The sequence below is a fragment of the Meriones unguiculatus genome, chromosome 12 (assembly GCF_030254825.1).
Source record: "Meriones unguiculatus strain TT.TT164.6M chromosome 12, Bangor_MerUng_6.1, whole genome shotgun sequence".
NCBI classification, from domain to species: domain Eukaryota; kingdom Metazoa; phylum Chordata; class Mammalia; order Rodentia; family Muridae; genus Meriones; species Meriones unguiculatus.
In genome coordinates this window covers 54,834,084-54,856,902 of record NC_083360.1, presented here as the reverse complement: position 1 = coordinate 54,856,902, position 22,819 = coordinate 54,834,084, and the positions used below count along the sequence as shown (strand labels likewise).

General features: G+C 37.4%; 1 protein-coding gene across 39 annotated transcripts in view; it reads left to right on the top strand.

Annotated features, from left to right (window-relative positions):
- Positions 1-22,819, top strand: part of Ptprd (protein tyrosine phosphatase receptor type D) — a 2,581,289-nt gene that overhangs the window by 2,381,584 nt on the left and 176,886 nt on the right. For 17 of the 39 annotated variants that reach the window (XM_060365770.1, XM_060365771.1, XM_060365740.1 and 14 more), the window contains 6 exons: positions 5,910-6,043; positions 10,635-10,779; positions 12,753-13,058; positions 13,886-14,079; positions 16,906-16,932; positions 22,540-22,657. In XM_060365770.1, coding sequence (XP_060221753.1) covers positions 5,910-6,043; positions 10,635-10,779; positions 12,753-13,058; positions 13,886-14,079; positions 16,906-16,932; positions 22,540-22,657 — 924 coding nt within the window. The remainder of the gene's footprint in view (positions 1-5,909; positions 6,044-10,634; positions 10,780-12,752; positions 13,059-13,885; positions 14,080-16,905; positions 16,933-22,539; positions 22,658-22,819) is intronic. The other 22 variants (XM_060365773.1, XM_060365774.1, XM_060365760.1 and 19 more) reach the window with 6 other exon arrangements.

Genomic DNA, 22,819 nt, shown 5'->3' with positions numbered 1-22,819 from the left:
CAACAGAACCAAAAAATCTGAGCACAGGGGTCTTTCCTAAGACTGATACCCCAACCAAGGACTATGCATGGAGATAACCTAAGACCCCTGCACAGATGTAGCCCATGGCAGTTCATTATCCAAGTGGGTTCCATAGTAATAGGAACAGGGACTGTCTCTGACATGAACTGATTGGCCTGCTCTTTAATGACCTCCCCCTGAGTTCCATTACCAGGCCATAGAAGGAGACAATGCAGCCACTCCTGATGAGACCTAATTGACTAGGATCAGAAGGAAGGAAAAGAAGACCTCCCCTATCAGTGGACTTGGGGAGGTGCATGCTTGGGGAGGGTGGAGGAAGGGAGGGATTAGGACAGGAGGAGGGAGGGAACCACAGAGAGGATACAAAGTGAATAAAGTGTAATTAATAAAGAATTTTTAAAAAAAGAAAAAGAAAAAATATGTCCCTATATATTTTGATAGTGATAATTAAGACATTGTATTTTGGAATTTAAGAATACATCTATTTATTTCTCAGGAGTGTTTGTTTTTCCAATGATCTTCAATTTATATTGGTTTTTTAATTTAAAATCTGAACCCTAGGAAGTGATACCCTTAGTTCCACCCTCAATTTCCAATAACATTTGATTGTTAGCATCCATAAGCTATTTATCAGGAGAATAAAATGAAAAGGTAACACATGGATTGATGTGTACACAGAGTTGAATTTATACATTATGTTCCTAGATTCAACTATTTTTCAATCATTCACAATTGAAAGTTTTTTAAATGTGGAAAATGCATAAGCAATATCTTCTGAATATATTCAGACACTGGGGCTGGCTGAGCTCTCATTCCATAATGTAGCAGTCTGTTGGGGCTTAGTTAGACCCAGCATCTCTCTTCATTTAGGTATATGCTTTCCTATTTGTCCAAAGCCTCCTTAGTGCACCCTTACTCATCTAGGTATTTGCCTCTTACCTGGGGGCACTTAGATCTCTACTATGTTTCAGAGTTTCAGATTTAAGAAATGTGCTATTTCTCCCAACTCATTTCAAAAGGAGTCTAAAAGAAAAGGATGAAAAGCCTCCAGCCCATTAGATGACAAGACTTTCCATTAAATCCTCTAGCCAAACTTGCATTGTCCGAAAGTTACAAAAGAAAAGGAACCTGTTCCCTTCAGGACATTGGAGTTCCTATTCAATTTATTATTTGTTGTAGGAGCTCTTTACAGAACCAAGCAGAATTAGATCAGTTGAAGCTGTGTCACTAAACAAGAATGAAACATTGAGACCAAATGGGAATACAGGAAAGATAAATTAAAAGCAAAAACCAAACAGTGTAAGTAAGCAACATTTAATTAGGTTTCTAAGATAGTTTCAGTCAGTGTCAACTTTCTAGCCGTAGGCAGGGAGCAAATCCTTACCTAATGACTACTCCCCAGCCCCTTTGGAAATGTATGTCTTTCTCATTCTTGGAATCTGAACTGAGTTCCAGTTTTGGCTTGAGTTGTATGTTAAGACAGGCTTCTATATTCTACAGATTCTAGGAAATAAGAGAAAGAAATAAGCAATACAAGTATAGAGAAATTAGTGATTATCACACATTCATGCCTGTGTATCACACCATGAAACCCTTCCATCATCTAGATGAAACCAGTGGAACCCAGTTGCAATTACCCCATCTGCCCGATGGCTCTTTGAAACCACTGTAGCATGAGCCAGGCTTTTGACTTTTTACCTGTTAGATAATTCATTTGCCATTTGCCAGTTTCCATATGCTTTTATTTCCTTCTGAGCCCCTTGCTTTGCCCCTTGATCTTTTTTGTTCCTTTGTCTTTGTCTCTCAGTCTGAATGATTATGTGAGGTCACTCACTGGCAGGAGCTGGAGAAGAATGATAACCTGTTCAGAAAGCAGTTCCCAGAGGCATCAAATTAATGAGAATCTCAAGGGATGGGGAATGAGAGGAGAGGGGCATCCAGGGAACATTAGTGGCCCTGGGCATTAATGCAGACATGAATGAGCCACTCTTTCACAACATGCCCAGTCACAGAAGCTGGTACACAGGAAGAGCACTGTGCTGATGGCCAGGGCTTCTAGAAATAGACTTAAAACCCTTGAATAAAAAGGATGAGGTTTTCTTATTCTGTAATCATGTTATGGAAAGATGGTTGTAAAAGAAAAGCCATACATTTTATATCTCCAAAGACCTCTTTTCCTGTGACATTTTTAACTCAAGAGTAATTTCTAAGTTACATCATATATCATCTGAGAATTGTGTTATTTCATGTGTGTTTGAGAATGTTTATTTTCAGGTTGTCAAAAAAATACTTTGGAAGCTCCTTTGCCCTTCCTGTGACATATCTTTTTTCTTGTTTTATTGTTGTTGGCGGTGGTAGTCTTTAAGAATACACTTCATTCTTTTTTTTTTTTTTCAATGCAGTTTATTCAGGAACCTTGAACAATCATCTGACCCTGGGGAAAGCCCGCCCACAGCTTAAATAGCCTCTGGGTAGCCAACCCCAGCGTGCCACGTGTGCAATGCAGATAGGTCCACATACATGGAAGCAAGCCAGATCCTCAGCCTTAGCCAAATGTGGAATTGTTAGTGACAGAGAGCACTCACCATCGGGAAGGTGGAAGGCAGAAACCAGCTCCATCTTTAAGGCATAGCATTCCGCAGCTCTCTACAGTTCCCCCTTTTTGTTTTAGATGCATCAGGCAAGAGTAGAGGTCTGATCTCTGATATTAGAAATAAATTGGGACTTTGTACCGATGTTCATTTAGGTGTCATCCACCCAAAGTGCATCAGACCCGACCGATACCTTTTTCTCAGAGGCGGGACCTGGGGCATCAACCCGCATGCAATCAGACATGCTCTTCTCTGGGTCCACAGCAGCTGACCCTGAGTGCAGTGCTTAGCCTCGCATCCTGAGCACAACATTTTAGCTTTTTATGGTATCCAACCATGCTTGGGGAGACTGTCCTCCTTCAATGGCTGTAAAGGCCTGAATGATCATGGCTGCATTACGCTGTTGTGAGACTCTAATCTTGCATATATACCACAGGCAAACCAAGGAGACCAACACCAGAAGGCCTGCTAACGCTCCCATGCCCGCCCATTCCTTCAGATGATTCATGGCTGCAGCAATCCATGATGATAATCCTGTGGCTAGTCCTGCGTCCACTCTGGTAGAATTTACTGTGACAATGGCCACTCTCAGCTGCTCCATCGTAGTATCGAATTCTCCAGTCCAATTACCTAAAATATAGCTCGACAATTGTTTAGACAGATTTGCAGCACAGGAAAAATTCTCATGTTATATGCTAGTGACTCAAAGTCCAGCATATTCATTGACAGCCAAGTTGAGCGATTTGCCATAGGGTATCAATTTGCTCCTGTACGAGGTCAACCCTCTGATTGAACACCATCAAGCTTCCTTTTAGTTGAGCATTAATTCCTTTTTAAGAATACACTTCATTCTTAATGCAAGTGTGGGAAAATACAGAAAGATTCCGTCACATCATATTGAGACACGCCCTAATATTGAGCAATTATCCAGGCATGGGTACTAACAGAGAAGACAGTGGCAACAGCAGCCTGCCAGATGTGCCAGTAAAGCCTGGTGTACCTCATTTCTGTGTATCATGCCTTGAGCATCGCTAATGTGCTTAGTAGCTAAGAGGAAGTTTGGATTATGAAACTTTCTTGAGTAAGGTATTTGAAACTGAATAAAGTTTTTATTACTTATTACGTCTCGTGTGATACTTTCAAATTGTACGTTAGGTTGACTGAATGACTACTATGAGAATGGAGGCTGACTTCTGCTGCCACAGTCTCATGGAGTACTTTTTTTTTTTCTCTCTTTGATTTATTTTTATTTTTATTTTTTTATTTTTTTTTAGTATTAGTTACACTTTATTAACTTTGTATCCCGCTCCTTCATTCCCTCCCAATTCCACCCTCCCTCCCTCATCGCCTCCCTGCCCCTTTCCAAGTCCACTGATTGGGGAGGACCTCCTCCGCTTTCATCTCACCCTGTTTTATCAGGTATCTTCAGAACTAACTGCAAAGTCCTCCTCTGTGGCCTAGCAGGGGAAGAGTACATCTTGTAATCTTACTATTTGTGTATAGTTTAGGACTAAGCCACTAGGGACAGTACTATGCTTGCATTCGGTCTAGTTGTTAGACACTGTGAGTAACATAATACAGGAGTTAAAGTAGTTATTTATATTTAATAGAGTTTTGGTTTCCTTTTCCTTCTAATTCTTTTCTAAGATGTAAGTTGTTAAGATAAAATTTTGAGGGTTTATTACTGTAGTGTCTGTAAAAGAGTCAGGTGGGATTTTATAAACATAATTAGTATCTTAGTTAGGGTTTCTCTTGCTGTGAAGAGGAACTGTGATCACAGAGACTCCTATAAAGGAAAGCGTTTAATTGGGTATGTCTTACAGTTCAGAGTTTTTAAATCCATTGTCATCATGGAGGGAAGCATGGCAGCATGCAGGCAGACATGGTACTGGAGAAGGAGCTTCAGAGCTCTAAATCCAGATTTGCAGGAATCAGCAAGAGACAGAACCACTGGCCTGGCTTGAGCTTCAAAACCCCAGAGCCCATCCCCAGTGACACACTTCCTCCAACAAAGCCATATTTATTCCAACAAGGTCTCATGTCATAATCCTTTAAAATAATGCCCTTCCCTATGAGCCTTCAGGGGGTTGCGGGGGAGAATTTCATTCAAACCACCACAACTGAAATTAATACTAAATGAAGTCATAGAGTTTTGGATTTTTTTTTTACTCAGTTGTAAATATTGGCAACTTTTCTATAATTAGCACTTCTTAGTTTCGGGGTTTCTTAGGCATATTTAACATTTCTTTCTAGTTTTTGAGAATATAATATAATTACATTTACTCCTCTCTTCTCTTGCAAATCCTCCACGTAGTTCTTACTTTTCTCTTTCATATTCAAGGCCTCTCTTTCTTTATATTGGGTATAGGTCTGTGTGTATGTGTGTTTCTAAATATAAAAATGAAACATGATTAATCTATATAGTTCTACATCTATTTTGTATATGATTTCAGAGTTGAACATTTGGTATTGGATAGCCAACAGGTATGCTCTTTCCTGGAGACGATTTTTCTGCATTCCTGACTTAGTTGCTTTTAGTTCTTTGTATGGGGTTGAGGCCTCCCGAGCTTTGCTTCTCCTACATTAGCATGTTTATTTGTGTTACTCTTGTTCAAGTCATGTTTAGGCAGTTATGGTGGTGAGACTTCATGGGCATAGCTTCTGATATTGATAGGAGACAATAATCCCATAGCAAACTCTCTGTTCCTCTGTTCTTAAAATCTTTCTGCTCCCTTTTCCACAATGATTGATTCATGACCTTTAGGTGAAGGAGCTGTATTGTAGACACATTAGTTGGGACTGTGTTCCACAGCTCTGCATTTTGATCAATTCTGGATTTCTGTAATGGTCTCTATCTGTTGCAAAGAGAAGTTTCCTTGAAAAGGGGAGAAACTACACTTAACTGTGGATATAAAAATAAGTGTGTAGAATGTAGTTAGGGATTATATGTGTATTTTATATGAACCATGTAATATTTTACAATATTATATGAAATCCATAATTTTACTGTCTTTACAATTGAATTCTATAATATACACATAATGAGTGTTGATTCTACTTCATATTGTGTACACATTAAAGTATTCAAGGACATGATAATATTCATCATGTTACTCTTATTCTTTGGAGGAGTTTAAATGAACTCTCTTAAAGGAGGTCCTTACATCTCAGGTGATATATGGTCCTTCCATCCTTCTTAAGCCTTGCACTTCATTAAATGGTTCCTGTACTTAGCCAAAAGAGTTTGTTAATCCTGGCTGTGATGGTGAGCTTACTCTTTTGCCTTCCTCTTTTTAGTACCAGGGCAGCCACTAAACTTCAAAGCAGAACCTGAATCTGAAACAAGTATTTTGCTGTCTTGGACACCTCCACGTTCAGATACCATTGCCAGTTATGAACTGGTCTACAGAGATGGGGAGCAAGGAGAAGAGGTGAGACTTTTTTTTTTCTTTGTAGAAAAGATATATGCATGGAAAGAGGAACTTGACCAAAACCTCAAAAGTTAATTTGGAGATTTTGGAGGTGGGAGACATAAAATCTATTGTTCTAGGTGAAATTCTTTTTAATTCAGCTTTCCAAGTTTTATACTACATGCAAGCATCAGGTAATATGGGACCAGAAAAATCCATGAGGTGGAGAGATACCTTCATTTCTCTTTTATAATTGCTCACAGCATTTATTTAGGCCATTATGCAAACATATGACCAATTTATGCTTTTCAGAGTTATCAAGGAGATGGATTTTTTCAGGCTGGTTCAAGAGATGTCCATAGCAAATGGTCATGCTAAAATTATGATATGAGTATTACTATACATAAAATGTTAATAATACTGTGGAAATAAGATAATAGATTGTTAAAAGTATAGAAATCAAAAGAGAAATGAAACTTAATATCATTCACAGTTACTGTTAACCAGCACAACTCTTTTTTTCTTTCTTTCTTTCTTTCTTTCTTTCTTTCCTTCCTTCCTTCCTTCTTTCTTTTCTTTCTTTCTTTTTTATTAGTTACATTTTATTAACTCTGTATCCCAGCTGTATCCCTCTCCCTCATTCCCTCTCAAACCCTCCCGCCCTCCCTCATCTCCTCCCTCATCTCCTCCCTGCCCCTTTCCAAGTCCACTGATTGGGGAGGATTTAATCCCTTTTCATCTGACCCTGTTTTATCAGGTATCTTCAGGACTGGCTGCAAAGTCCTCCTCTGTGGCCTAGCAGGGCTGTTCCTCCCTTGTGGGGTGGGGAGGTCAAAGAGCCTGCCATTGAGGTCCTGTCAGAAATAGTCCCTGTTCCCCTTACTATGGGATATCAATTGGTTACTGAGCTACCATGGACTTCATCCCAGCAAGCACAACTCTTAAGAGTTTCACTTACAAGCCATTAATTTTTATGGCTGCCTTATAAGTTACAAATTATTTTTAACCCTGTTCATATGGAAGAAAAAAGATGAATAAGAAAAAATACATACAACTTCCAGTGTTTCACATCAATGATTGGTAGAGATGATGTTTGAATTGAGACAAACAGCAACCAGTATCTGTCCTCATCCATAAGCTTGACTTTCATTTGGATTGTATCTAGAATAAAGTCTATTTCCAAATGGTACTTTAGGATACACTGAGCATTGTCAGAGCAGGAATAGGTAATTTATCAATAAATATATTTTCTTTATTGGGAAATCCCATAAGAAATACTAGGCAAAAATGTTTTGAAACTATATTTTAAAACTCTGTCTGTGTAACTCATTTTGCTATATATATTTCATGTCATTCTTTTCTTTACAAGGAAAAAATAATCTTCAAAAATGTTATTATCCCCCTAGTTTTTACAACCTCAGATATTAAATAACTACTACAGATTGAAATATGGTACATTCTTTTGAATTCTATAATAAGTTGCTTCATTCTTTTTTTTCTTTTAAAGATTTATTTATTTAATTTTATGTATATGAATGATCTATCTGCATGTACACCTGTGTGCCAGAAGAGGGCATCAGATTCTAGTCTTTTGAGCCACCATATGGGTGCTGGGAATTGAACTCAGGTCCACTGGAAGACCAGCCAGTGTTCTTAACCACTGAGTCATCTCTCTAGCCCCAAGTTACTTTATTCTTATAAAATCCTATTTTATTATATATCCTTGTGCTTATTCTAGAGAATAAGTAAGTTTTATTGTTTGTTTTTGTTTGTATGTTTGTTTATTTTCTGAGACAGGCTCTCATCCTGTAGTGTAGCTGTCTTGGACCTATGTAGTCCAGGCTGGCATTGAACTAACAGAGATCTGCCTGCCTCCCAAGTACTGGAATTAAAGGTATGTGCAAGCACAAATAGCTGATATATAAGTTTACTACCAAATGATTTTTTAATTAAATAATTTATTACTTTGCTTTCTGTTGCTTTGATAAAGGCCATGACCAAAAGCAACTGGAGAAGAAAGGGCTTATTAGACTTCAATGTCCTAAACACAGTCTGTCAATGAGAAATATCAGAGCATTCGCCTCCAGCTCGGGACTACCTGCCAGGGATATCAGGACCCAAAATGGGCTGGGCCCTCCCATATCAATCTTTCATCAAGAAAATATCCTATGGGCTTGCCTACCTGCCAGATGTATCAAGTAGGGGGGAAAAAGAGAAAAGAAAGAAAAAACAAATAAACAAACAAGCAGCACATTTGAACTCTTTGTCAACTTAACACACAGATGAGTCACTTTTAAACCACCATCATTCTTTTCTATCCTCAGGAGCTAGTATTAATATTACAAAGTAAAACATGGTATAGCTGTAAAAGTACCATAACCCTAAAACGTGAAAAAGTTCAATCTCATTTGGGTGGTAGTGGAGCATGCCTTTTTAATCCCAGTACTTGGGAGGCAGAAGAAGCAGAAGGATCTCTGTGAGTGAGAGGCTAGCCTGGTTGGTTTTCAGAGAGAGAGAGAGAGAGAGAGAGAGAGAGAGAGAGAGAGAGAGAGAGAGAGTGTGTGTGTTTTCTAGGACAGCCAGGGCTACACAGAGAAACCCTGTCTTGAAAAACAAACAAAAAAATGTTCAGTCTCTAAAATATCCAACATTTCTTTAGAAGTCTAAAGTCCATTAACTGTGGGCTCTTATAAAATAAAGAATAAATTGCATACTTATTCCAAAAGAGAAAAACCAGGGCACAGTTACAATTAAGACAAAGAAAGAAAGAAAACAAAAACAGAATCCAGCATTATAAATAGCTTAGTGCCTGCTGTCTCAGACTCCCTCATTATTTTCTGGGTTCTGAAAGGCTTAGCCAGCTCTGTTTCTCTGCCTATGCTACTCACAGCACCTGCAACTCGTTTTGTAGGCTAAGGTTGGGTCTGGCTTGTACCTGCTTCTGTCTTTGGTGGTCATTCCACAACCTTGGAGTCTCCAGTGTTCTGGGATTTGCACTGTAACTGATGCTACCACCTTACATGTATTGTCCCAATACAGCAATACTTTTTACTTTAGTGACACTGGTCTTTTGCAAATTACAACCAAGCCTTAATACCATTGACTAGAAACCATAGTCTTGATTCAAACAGTCCTAATAGATTCTTTAAAGGACTCTTAAACTTACCTGTAAGACCTCACAAGTCAGTCATCTGTTGTCTGCATTGCTTTCATTATTATCTTTCAAGTTCCCCCAGAACAGCTCACTAAGCTCTGAGCACTCAATGGCTTTTCCAAACCAAATTTCTAAGTGCTTCTATGCCCTCCCAGAAAGAAACCTACCACATGGTAAGAAACATCCCAGCGATACCCCTCTCCTGGTAACAATTTCTGTATTAGTTAAATTGGACATCAGGGTTTATTTGAGGTTCATATCCTGGCTATAGTTCGTCATTAGTAAAAATCAAGTTTGATACTCAAACAGGAGTATGAACTAAAGATAAACCATGGAGGAATGCTTCTTATTGACTTGATCCTTATGCTTGCTTATCTTGCTTTCTCCCACATCTTAGGACACAGTGCCAGGGTGTTATTGCCTAAAGTCCTCCTGCATCAATAATTTATCTACATAATGTCCCAGAGACAGGTCAATGTGATAGAGACATTTCCTCAATTGAGTTTCTTTTTTTCCAAGATAACCGTAGCTTGTTTCAAGTTGACAAAAACAAACAAAACAAAACATCAAACCAACAAAAACCTAAAAAACACAGATAACAAAGCCAATATTAGAAAGTAAGTATTAAGTATTAAAAAGTAATTTTAGTACCATCAGCAAATTCAGATATCTTTCATGTTTTTGTTGTTGTTGTTCTGTTTGTATGTTTGTTTGTTTTCAAAACAGGTTCACCTCAAACTCACTAAGTGATTGAAAATGACCTTAAACTACGGTGGTTCTTCTTGCCTCCACTTCCCCAGTGGTGGGATTATAAGAATGGATCACTGAATCTAGTTTTTGTTATTGTTTTTGTAGTGTTTTGTTTTGTTTTGTTTTGTTTTATGAAAACTTTATGAAAATCAGGACTTTGTGCACACTATGTATGCTGTTCTGTATTAACTGAGCTATGGACAGAGTCCCTCACATCTCTTTTATGGCAACATCTTGTAAAGTGTTGCTAGTTCTGGTCTTATGATATTTGCTCCCCATTTAGATCATAGATAGTTCTAGAGGGACACCTGGGTGTGTGATTGAATGGAATTTTGCATGTTCAGCAGCCTCTGTAATTAAGGTTGGCCAATGTCCTTTTCCTTGGTGTTCACAGCACCTTATACATCTTCAGGGTAGAGTGTATCCTGGCCTTGTCCTCTCCTTGCCTCTTATTTTGTGCTTGTGAATAATTGTCAGCATTGGAAAGATCAACATTGGTGTCACTGTTTCAGCCACATTTTGTAGGAAAATACTTTTCAACTATGGCATCTTCATATTATAATTTCTAACATAGTCCTGGTATTGTTGATTCTTTTACTATATTTGGATGGCATGTGGTTAGGAGAAAAGTCTAATGTTACAAATGTTTATTTTGCCACATTTGTACCAGCTCACAGGAAAATGATCAACTCTTTTGTTCCCTTTCAGCAGCGAGTCACCATTGAGCCAGGCACATCCTATAGGCTTCAAGGGCTGAAACCAAACAGTCTGTACTACTTCCGTCTGTCTGCACGCTCTCCTCAAGGCTTGGGTGCTTCTACAGCTGAAATATCAGCTAGAACCATGCAATCAAGTAGGTGTCTCTCTTTGCTTCCTTGTTGCCCATTTCTCTTTAGGAGATGTTTCTGACAACCGTTTTGTTTTTTTGTTTTTGTTTTGACCAACAAACAAACCTGCTAATGTGCTAAGTCTACAGCAAGTATCTCTGGGGCAGTAAACATCCTACTTAGGAGACAGGACACAGATACGTTGTTTTCAAACATGGCTCAAATAATAGACCCTGCTTTCTACTTCCTAAATACAAAATTTCAGAGAATCTAATCTACCTCCATAACTAGGAAAAGGGATACACTAGTTAGATCTGTCCTTATCCAGGAAAAGATATGGCTGCAAAATTCAGGCTGAAAATACTGCAGAGAAATCAGGCAAGAACACATCAGAGGATGAAGTGGCAAACTAAAAATGATTCCCTTTAAAAACAAGTGATTTTCATGTATTTGTTCCTACTCAGGAGGAAAGCTCAGTGCATATGATGGATTGCCTATTCTGTGAGTGACCATGTAGACTTTGGAAATATTCACAGAAAATCTCTATTTAGATAAAACTGAGAATAATGGAGTAATCATAGGCACGCCTGCACCCTGAATGTTATTTTGTTTCCTTAACTTCACTGTCTCTTTTGAGCCTCCCCGCCTCAGCACAGCTGTTTGTTATAATGGGCCTTCAGCATGCACAGTACACATTGTTTTATATTATATATATATATATATATATATATATATATATATATATTACCTAAAAGACTTTTTGAATCAAAGTGTGATGGCTTCTAATACTGCCATTTCCTTTTTTATAAGTATTGACAATTAACCATCAGCTCAATTTATCTGGAACAGGTTTGCAGCTATTGTCTGGGATTTTTGTGTATTGTATTTTATCGGTATTTCCTGACACAGTGATGTATTGGGATAATTTGATGGGAAATTGCTCAGAAGATGACCAGCTTATTTTAGAGTGGACAGTAAAAGTGTGTGTTTTAGCTCTTATGTAAATCTACTTTGAATGAATTATTATATACAAAAATGAAACTACTGAGTATAAAATCATGTAATTCTTAAAAGATTCTTTGGGGGATAACTAGGTATTTTTAATTGCTGTGTTGTTGACCTTTTGTAAGTGATAGCTGCTTTTTTTCCAATTTTACCAAAATTTGCTGGTGGGATCTAATTCTTTACTAGCAATGGTGTCACGAGAAGAGTTATAATAAAAAAGCTGAGAGCTGACATAGGGTAAGTACAGTCAGAATCAACAAGCCTGACATTGCCCTCGGTAGGTAAATCCTGGCCTGTGCATTTTCATTCTTTAATGATTCTGCATGATTCTCATTTTATTTGAGCGACAATCAATATTAGATTAACACTTTTCATTAAAACTGGTCAGGCTGCCTTAGATATTTTTAGATAGGGTGAACCCTTTTATGTTTGTTGGGTTTTCTTTTTTTTCTTTTTTTTTTTTTAATTGAATAGGAGGACAACTACCAGTTACTGTGCCTTTGTACACAAATGATGCTGTGTATGAATTGTCCTTATTCTAGACTGTGGAAAGAAGCACATAGAATAGACATGGAAATGGAATTTCTAGAATCTCAAGTTTACAAAAATAAAATTAGTTGAGATTTGGGGGTGCTGAATAGTCAGTGTAGTGGGGATGGGAGATACCAAGGAGTTGGTTTATAAGAAGAATTTAAATTGCAGGTAGGTAATTTTATTTGAGGCTCTATTATCACAAAGTTTCATCTTCACACATTTCCCCCACTCATTATTTAACAGTTATTTTGACCATTGATTCATTTTTTTTGTTTACTCATGTTACTAAGCCAAGGTACCTCAATTTATGTTAAAATTTTAAGTTTCAAAGTATTATTTTTGTTTTTCTGTCCTTATTGTTCGTTTATTTATTTTTACCTTTTCTTTTGTTTTATCATTTTTTTTCCAACCACTCCTGTCCTTTCACTCAAATCCTCCTTTAACTCACTACCAAAATAAGAGCCATCAGCTCCTCCTCAAGATATTAGTTGCACCAGCCCAAGTTCCACTAGTATTTTGGTAAGTTGGCGACCTCCACCAGTGGAAAAACAGAATGGCATTATCACTGAATACTCCCTCAAGTATGCTGCAGTGGATGGAGAAGACTACAAGCCTCATGAGGTTTTGGGAATTCCTTCGGATACTACCAGATACCTTTTGGAACAGCTGGAAAAATGGACTGAATACCGGATCACAGTGACTGCCCACACAGATGTCGGCCCTGGCCCTGAGAGCTTGTCCGTGTTGATTCGAACCGATGAAGATGGTATGTTGCCTCGCTCCGTCAGTCCGCACCTTCTGACACAGTCTGGGTCTGCTTTTGATAGGCTAACAATTACTCTTTTTTACTTTTTCTGCTCATCATTTTTGATCCAACATTTCTATTATGTAACTGTTTTTGCCAAAGACTTGTCTTTCCTACACCCTGGGCTTTTCCTTTTTCCTTTTTCAATTTCAGTGCAACAGTTTTTTGCCTTTTAAAGGGACACTTTGCTCCTGTAGTCCTCTGATCCAGATTTTCTTCCTCTAATGTCTCCTGTGTTTTTCTTGTCATTTTTAATGAATTCTCTTTTCATATCGGAATTAACTTTCAAAACTGCTACCTTCTTACTGTTTTTTTGTCTTGCAATTTTTGGCATCTGTTGTATGGAACGGCTTTTTGATATGAGGAAAAAAAAAGAAGAATCCGTATAGTCAAGAATCTTTTTATTCTGCTATTAAAAACATAACCTTAAAAAAAAACACACAACTGTCAACAATCTGTTTTTGTTATTATTTCAATACAATACTTCTTTGTGGTTTAATGCTTTGGACCTCAAAGCATCTTCCTTGGCTTTTGTACTTTTTTTTTACATGTTTTTCTATTTCTCTGATACTCTTTTTTTTTTTTTTCTTCCATTTTGGTTTTTGCATTGGTCATGTTTTTTGATCTTTTCTTAAAATTTAGAGCAGATTGGTTGAGCATTTTCCTTAGTTGAAGATGTTTGTGTTCTTCAATGAAGCATAGCGGGTCTACTCATTTTTAAGTAAAGAAAGTGCTCTCGCTGGGTGGCGAGTGCCTGTAATTGTCTTTTACCCATGATGTTGTTACAGTTCCCAGTGGTCCTCCTCGAAAAGTCGAGGTGGAGGCTGTCAATGCCACAGCTGTTAAAGTCTCGTGGCGCTCACCTGTGCCCAATAAGCAGCATGGACAGATAAGAGGATACCAGGTGCACTATGTGAGAATGGAAAACGGCGAGCCCAAGGGCCAGCCCATGCTGAAGGATGTGATGCTTGCCGACGCACAGGTGAGCCTGAGTTATTAGCTGACATTGCTTCTAGACTGTGCTCACTATTTAATCTTCTGCACTTCAGAAAATTGACATTAAATTCTAGACTTTAAAACTCATTGTTGTATATTTACCTTTTAAATTAAAAGTAATCTCAATTAAAAATAAACTGAAATACATGTTTTTAAGTTTGATTAAGAGTCACTTTTAAAAAATAGATATTCTGTTCTTTATATGTGTATCCAAATTCGTACTTCTGACTTCAAGGAATATTGAGCCTAACTAAATCAAAATAAATTTGGCTGCTGTGTTTAAATACTTGGACCAAGGTTGATTTAATTTATTAATGTATGACTGTTTCACTACAGAACAGACATTTTTATTCAGGGGACAAAACTTAGTATTTTATTTAGTATTTCATCAGGTCACATATTTTATGGGAATGATTGTTTTCTGTCCCAGGAGGTCAAGATAATGACATCAGTGATAAAAATTAAATTAAGGTTTCCGAAAAGGTAAATATGATCTTCTTGGCTGAACCAAGTTAAGAGAATTACTAAAGAACTGGGTAAATGTCCAGTCAGTAAAGTGTCTTCAAAGGGAACCCGAGTATATGTCTCAGAGCCCACATTTTAAAAAGCCAGGTATGCTGGTATACACTTGTAATCCTAGAGCGGGAAAAGCAGAAATATGGAGATGTTCTGGCCAGCCAATTTAGCCTACAACAAGTTGAAGGGTAGTCAGAAACCCTATTTCAGCGTAAGTAGGACTGTGCCAGCCAATAGGGTTCTGGCCAGCCAATAGGGTCAGAAACCCTATTTCAGCATAAGTAGGACTGTGCCTAAGAATAACACCTGAAGTGCTCCTCTGGTCTTCTCAGTCATGCATTCTCGTGCATACATCCTAACACTCACACACCCACATGCACACACACATTTTTATATGTATGTGCATATATGTATGTGTATTTATGTCTGTATACATACACATAAATCCACACAATCCTGCAACACTGTTGTATAAACGGCCTATACAAACAAAAGACTTACAAATAATGCATAGTTATATGAGATATTCTGTTGACCTTAGGGAAATGGTTAACAACCATGATGGTCCCTTTCTGATTTGTAGTCAGTTGTTTAAGGCAAAGCATATAACATCATTTTCACTGTAGAGTATAGGTGTTTAAAAGTAATCCCCAAAATGAATATATAATTAATCTACCTCAAATATTTTTCTGGAAGGAATGGGAACACTCCAGTTTCTAACTGCACTGTTGAAAATGGCACATAACTCAGTGTGTAGCTTGCCATTGCTGTTCCCCTAGTGTTCAGAGACTCTGCTTATAAGATATGTAACATCCTTGATGCTTTGCCTGAGCACACTGTCCAAACAGTGTTTATGTTTGCTTCTATTTTGAAGCATCCTAACTGAAATCCTGAAAGGATCTAAATTTGGGGCTCACTCCTATGGCCCAAACTTACTGGTTTGCAGAGGTTCTGCAAACAGAGCTGATGTAATGTCTTTGACAATAGAAAAGGCCTTCAACAACTCTTTTCATAACAAATATGTATTTTATTATAGTCCTGCTAAATGCATATGTATTATAAGGAAGGAATAAAGACAGATTTGGGGGTTCTTTCAGACTTTGTCTAAGGGAGACTAGATTTGCCTGTAGTCATAGACTTTAATAAATATCAAATCATATCTTATGTGTAGTGTGTATGTATACACATTTCTAATCCTAATTGTTTGAGTTCATATAACTACTGAATCAATTCTCAGAAAGGCTTTGAGTCTCATCATGGTAGGACACAGTTGTAAATGGAGCTAATTTACCTCAGACTCACCCTCAGTGATGTGTTTCGTGCCATCCAGTCCCTTAAACCCCAAACCTGTTATTCAAACTTTGTTTAAAACCCATTGTCACTTGAATAAAAATGGATGCATAGTAATATATATATATAAACAGAGAGAAAAGAGGCCATTAAATGTTCACTTTAAAAAAGATAATTATAAAGTAGTTTTTAAAAGTACAATTTCAAATCCTGGAGGGCCATCAAAAGTCTACTTGACTTTTTATAATTTTTTATTTATACTGTACTGCTTTAAAGTAGAATATTCTATAATGTAATGACAATAAAGTTATTGTTGCTATTTTAAAAATCTTAAATTTTGGAAAACAAAAGCAAGATCATGTTTTGATAGCCTTGGTTTCAACTGCATCTTTCTCTGCCTTTATTGTTATGAAGCTGATAAATTTATGTTTTCTCTCTTCTATTTTGATATCTCTCTATTAATTGTTGTTTTTCCTAATTTTCTCCTCTCCATTACACTTTTGCTTCTTGGCTCTTCATTGAAATTTAAGTACCTCTCACAAGTCTTCACAGAAACATATAATTTCAGTATGAAAAAAAGATAATAATTTAAATAGTAACTTAATTATATAACCTATGAAAGAAGTGAAAATTGATAATGTAGTATGAAGTCAGAAACGTTAATTTTTTTTTCTTTGTTTTATGGGTTTTTTCAGTAAACCATGTAGTTAATTTAAAGTAGTTTTCTTTTAGCTTAAAATGTAGATATATATCAACATGAAATAAATATGCTAGTTTGAGCAATAACGTTAGCACATATTTCATATTTACCTTAACCCCCTTAGTGGTGACCAAGTATACATCATAATGCACCTATCCCTTTGAACGTTGTTGTATGTGTTGTTTTAATGACTGCATTTTCTCATTTTAAATTAAAGGAGGCTAACATCATTTTTATAAGGGTACAAGTTTCTCTTCATTTCTTTTTATTTTGTCCCCTCTTCCCAACTTTCTAAACCTCAATCAGTGGGAATTTGATGATACTACTGAACATGTGAGTAAATTTTTCCTGTTTGGCCAAAAATCAGACCTTATATGCTTGTGTTTTTTTGAGCATCAATCTTTCACTCACTCATGATTTGTTATCACATTTGCTTGAACGCATGGACTAATGTACTATTTTTAATTTGTATTAACTATGGAGTACTTTTCAGTTTGTTTCTGATTTTGTGAAATGAGCATGGTGCTACTGATTACATAAAGAAGGTCATGAGCTACTAGTATTTATTTTGATTTCTGCTGCTAACTCTGTCTTGTTACACACTTAGAGGACACATGATTTAAATGGAGTTGTTCCACATAGGTCATATCATGTGTTTGATTTAGGTTACTAATATTTTCCACACCAGGGTTATGTAGTAACTGTATCATATAACACAAACCTGACACTGATTAACTCCACCTAGACTTGGCTAAATTTTGTCACATATAGAAAAAAAAAATGAGTGGCAAAAAAATAGGTCATGTCAACAAGTAAAAAGAGTTTCACAGAGGAGGATTTTTAAAAATATATACGAGTAGCTTATGTTACTTTTTTAAAAAGCTTTCTATATGTAAGATAGTCATATGATAGGACATCTACCATCTAAGTACTTACAGGATAGTAAGAACACTAGAAAATATAAACAAAAGTCTGAAACAGTTGTAAAATGCAGCCAAAGAAATGCCCTAAATAAAGGTGTAGTGCCTTGGAAATAAATGACAATGAATATGTAGTTATAATCTCAGAGATAACTGCTCAAGATGGCATTATACTTGAGAACTGAATCCATGGCCTACAGTTTCATAGATGACAGTATTGGTATATATTTGAACTAAGAAAGGAATGTTCACTGTAATGGTGCATAGCAGGTGCAGCCATGGAGGCTAATGGGATTGACCTTCGGTCATGTGACAATGAACCTACTAATTGGATACAAATAAAAGTTTCTTGTAATAAAATTACTATGAATGGAGCAAAAGATAAAGTATGACAGCTGAGGTGTAAGGAGAAGATTAAGTATCTTTCATTATTTTGTCATGGAGAGGTATTGAGAAATATTAAAAAGAAAAATAATATAAAGGTTACAAAGAGCATTTTCTTTTTTAGACTGAATAAAATTAGCATTTATTAATTTTTTGATATTCATTATTACACTATATGCAAAGCATATAGAGATGAATGTGCTATAAACAATGACCCTGGAAAACTTGTAGTCTATCAGGATAGATAGCCATAATGTAAATAAAATGTTTTAAATGCCTCAAAGTGCCATAAGACTTAATGTATAAATATTTATTGCCAAAGCACAATGCTCCTTTTAGAGTTCTTGGAAAATATGAATAGTGTATCAGGTTTCATAAAACTTAGTGCAGAGCCATACTTTATATGACTAGATCCATTCATGATAGGATTTATGATAGAATTTAGTGTACACATTTGTTTGAAGGAAATAAAAGTTTTATAAAACCAGATTTATCTTCAAATATATGATGGACTCATCATTTTCTGGTCAAGTCCATTGCATTTCTTATTTTATTTAATACTGTTCATGGCTGATTAAATAGATTTCATGATTCCCTGAATGGGTCACTACCTCATTTATAAAACAGTGACTTAATGGGTAAATTGGAGCATGAAAAGACAAAACATATGAAAAACAAATAAATAGTTATTTTTCTGATTCCTTCATGAAATGACCAAAATCCAACAAAATTTAAGACAGCAGAAATGAAAAGGAACCAGGCTGATTGATGTTTCAAACCAAAAATTGACAAAAACTTGATGATGAAGACCTTACGAAAACAAGTGGTTGATAGTGGCTCATAGATTTTAAATAGGAATCATCAGTATGTAAGGAAGAGGGGAGAGTATACTTTGGGGGTGGGTTTCTTGTTTTTCAGACTGAACTTAAGGTGTGATAACAATGAAAGAGTCACAGGGAGACTCCCAGCAAGAGTGCAAGTAGGGCAGGAGGTGATGAGAGGCAGAAAGAGTCCCTTGATGTGGTCACTCTGCATCACAAAGAAGCCCAATACCACCATGCTAGTGCGCTCCACTTAAAGACAGGGAATGTATTGATTTACATCTCCCTGATGCTTAAGGATGTTGAGCATCTCTTTATATATTCCTCTACAGAGAATTCTGTTTAGCTCTGTACCCCATTTTTTAGTTGGATTACTTGATTTATTGCTTTTTAACTTCTTTAGTTCTTTATATATTCTGGATATCAGCCCTCTGTCAGATATAGGGTTGGTGAAGATCCTTTCCCAGTCTGTAGGCTGTCGTTTTGTTCTGATGACAGTGTCTTTTGCTTTACAGAAGCTTTTCAGTTTCATGAGGTCCAATTTTTTGATTGTTGCTCTTAAAGACCCGGGGTAAGATGATCAATCCTCACTTTGAAAGACAAATGGGATGTTCATTGGACTTAGGAGAAAACAAGTAACAGGACAGGAGCCTACTGCAGAGGGCCTCTGAAAGACTCTACCTAGCAGTGTATCAAAGCAGATACTAAGACTCATAACCAAACCTTAGGCAGAGTGCAGGGAATCATATGAAAGAAGGGGGAGTTAGTATGACGTGAAGAGAATAGGAACTCCACAAGGACCAAATATATCTGGGCACAGGGGTCTTTTCTGAGACTGATATTCCACCAAGGACCATGCATGGAGATAACCTAGAACCTCTGCCCAGATATAGCCCATGGTAGCTCAGTAACCAATTGGTTTTCCATAGTAAGTCCCAAAAACAGGGACTATTTCTGACAGGACCTCAATGGCTGGCTCTTTGACCTCCCCACCCCCAAAGGGAGGAGCAGCCCTGCTAGGCAACAGAGGAGGACTTTGCAGCCAGTCCTGAAGATACCTGATAATACAGGGTCAGATGAAAGGGGAGGAGGTCCTCCCTAATCCCGTAATCAGTGGACTTAGAAATGGGCAGGGAGGAGATGAGGGAGGGAGGGATTGGGAAGCAATGAGGAAGCAGGTTACAGCTGGGATACAGAGTTAATAAAATGTAACTTAAAAAAAAAAAAGACTGAAAAAAAAAGGACAGGGAATGTAGCCCAAGGAGTAGCATAATTGTGATAGTTGGGTTAGGTGCAGTTAAGACTCTGCTAGTACAGAGAACTTGACCAGTTTTGACGGATATTACTTACTGTACCCCAAACAACCCAAGCAAAGAGAAACTTATCTGGCCATCCCTAATTTTATGGATTAAAACTTTAAGGTAGACTCAAAGTTGTCACATACTTGATGATAGAACTTCTATCTGCCAAAGTTGTCTGCTATCCAGCAGTAAGTTTGCAAGACCTTGGCAAGAAGTTAGCATCTACACCATCTTCACTTCTGGAATGCCCAGTTTGTCTACCATAATGTATAATGCTGCTCCCAGGTAGTGACTTTGTCTGGGTGTCCTCTGTGATGTTGGAGAAAGAATTTCAAGGTCCTAAGGATAAAATACATTTTTCTAATAAAGTCCATGTGTGTGCCTGAATAAAATCTTCAAGCACTCAACAGGATACTATTTGAAATGTTTCAGTTTCCACAATGATGATATTCTTATTCTTCTGAGAAAGAACCTTGTTGAAGCTGTCATACTTGGCATCAGTTTCAGCAGTTTTGTTCCACGGCACCTGTAAATTGCTAAGAAAATTTCTACTGTATTTCATGTGGTCTATTCTATTCACTCTTCACTCATTCATGTTGCCTTTAGCTAGGGAAGATGATGAAACTGAGTACTTTCATAAGTGTTTTTATAATAAACATTAACATCATAGCTATGCAAAAAAGTAAAGTAGCATGTTCTGTGTATGCTTTGTATGTTTGTATGGAATGTGTGAAGATCTAAGGAAAACACTACAAGTTACTAGCTAGAGCTGTACATTTATGGGACAAACTAAGTAAATAGGTGTGCGACAGATCTTATTTTAAAAAAAGGTTTATTAGGTGGATAAGGAGAGAGAGAAAATGGAGAGCAGGGAGAGCAGGACATGATGGGGAAAGAAAGAGAAAGGGGGAAAGAGAGAGAAAGGAAAAGAAAGAGAAGGGAAAAGAGAGAGGGGGCACCCTGATAGAGAGGAAGGACCAACAGAGCAAGAGAGAAAGGACCAAGAGAGAGACCACATGGGCGGCTGGTCCCTTTAAGGGGCAAGGTAACCAATGCTTCCAGGTGTGGCCACCTGGCCAGCTATACATGATGACAGCATAAGTTGCTAGGCAATCCAGAAGCAGGTTTTGTTTTAAAATCCTAACAAGAGCTCTACTGAAGAATCATATAACATCCGATTTAGAGCAGCAGTTAAAAGCTCTGGGCCCTTATTAAAAGAAAACTCAGAATTTACAGATAGTTTGTTATTTGGGCGTTTTCTAACTTATGAGAAATAATTAAGTACATATTACTGATTCCATAAACTCAAATCTCATTTTTAATTGTATGAACTACTCAGAAAATAGTCATATTATCTTCATTGTGTAATGACTTCTGTTCTCAATCTATATAATTAAACAGTAGACATTTCCTGATATATTAAAAATATTCTTTGGCTCCTAGGGATATATAAATTCAACAGGCCAACCATTTATTTACCCAGCAACTTCCTGGGGGCAGAAATCCCATGCTGATGTCTGCCCTGTCACCAGTCCAGCTACATCGCAGGCTCTCAGTGTGGGAAAACCCTGTCACAGATAAACAACTAGTATGTAAGGTGGCTGTGATAGACCAGACACATTTGCAAGAATTTTCCTGATAAAACTCACTTATCTTTCACCAACCCATTGGGGTTCTAATATTTTAACTTTATGTTGGGAAATGTAAATGAATAAGCACTCCTGGGTTGCCAAGCTATTATTATTATTTTTTTTTAATTAAACATTTAAGAAGGGGGAGATGAAAGACCTGGAGAGGACAGAAGCTCCACAAGGAGAGCAACAGAACCAAAATATCTGGGCACAGGGGTCGTTTCTGAGACTGATACTCCAACCAAAGACCATGCATGGAGATAACCTGGAACCCCTGCATAGATGTAGCCCATGGCAGCTCAGTGTCCAATACAGTGTCCTAGCAAGGGGAACAGAGACCATCTCTGACATGAACTCAGTGGCTGGCTCTTTGAGCACCTCCCCCTGTTGGGGGGACCACCTTACCAGACCACAGAGAATGATAGACTAGAGTCAGATGGAAAAGGAGGACCACCTCCGCTATCAGTGGACCTGGAGAGGGGCATGGGAGGAGAAGAGGGAGGGAGGGCGGGATTGGGAGGGGAGGAGTGAGGGATCTACAGGGGGGATAAAAAGTAAATAAACTGTAATTAATAATAAAATAAATTAAGATTTTAAAGAAAAAAAAAAGAAAGTTTTATTCATGTATGTCAGGAAGTCTGGTTCTAGAAATCATTCTTAACTCTTCCTTCTGAAAGCTTTTGCTGAGGATGCACGAGTACCCAACTCCACTATTAACACAAGACCCATCTCCACAGCATGAGCTGAAGGCATGGAACTTGAATGCTTAGCATGGCTTCAGGGAATGTCCAGGCATGCACAGAACCAACATCAGTCACCTTGATTTTCTCCAGGCTCTCCTTGACATGCTTTAAATCAGTGTTCTTGTCATGTGTCATTTCAGGACATGATCATCTCTGGGCTACAACCTGAAACTTCATACTCTCTAACTGTCACAGCTTACACAACCAAAGGAGATGGTGCTCGAAGCAAGCCCAAACTAGTGTCCACCACTGGGGCAGGTAATGTCTTCTGTGCATATTTGTACCTTCAGCCATATTTCAGACTTTCAAATAGTATGGATGAAATCTATCATGTTTTTGTTTTTCAGTATTATACACTGAGAGAAAATGGACTGTGGTCAACTTTAAATTATTTTTTTCTAAGCTGAGAACGAAAAATAA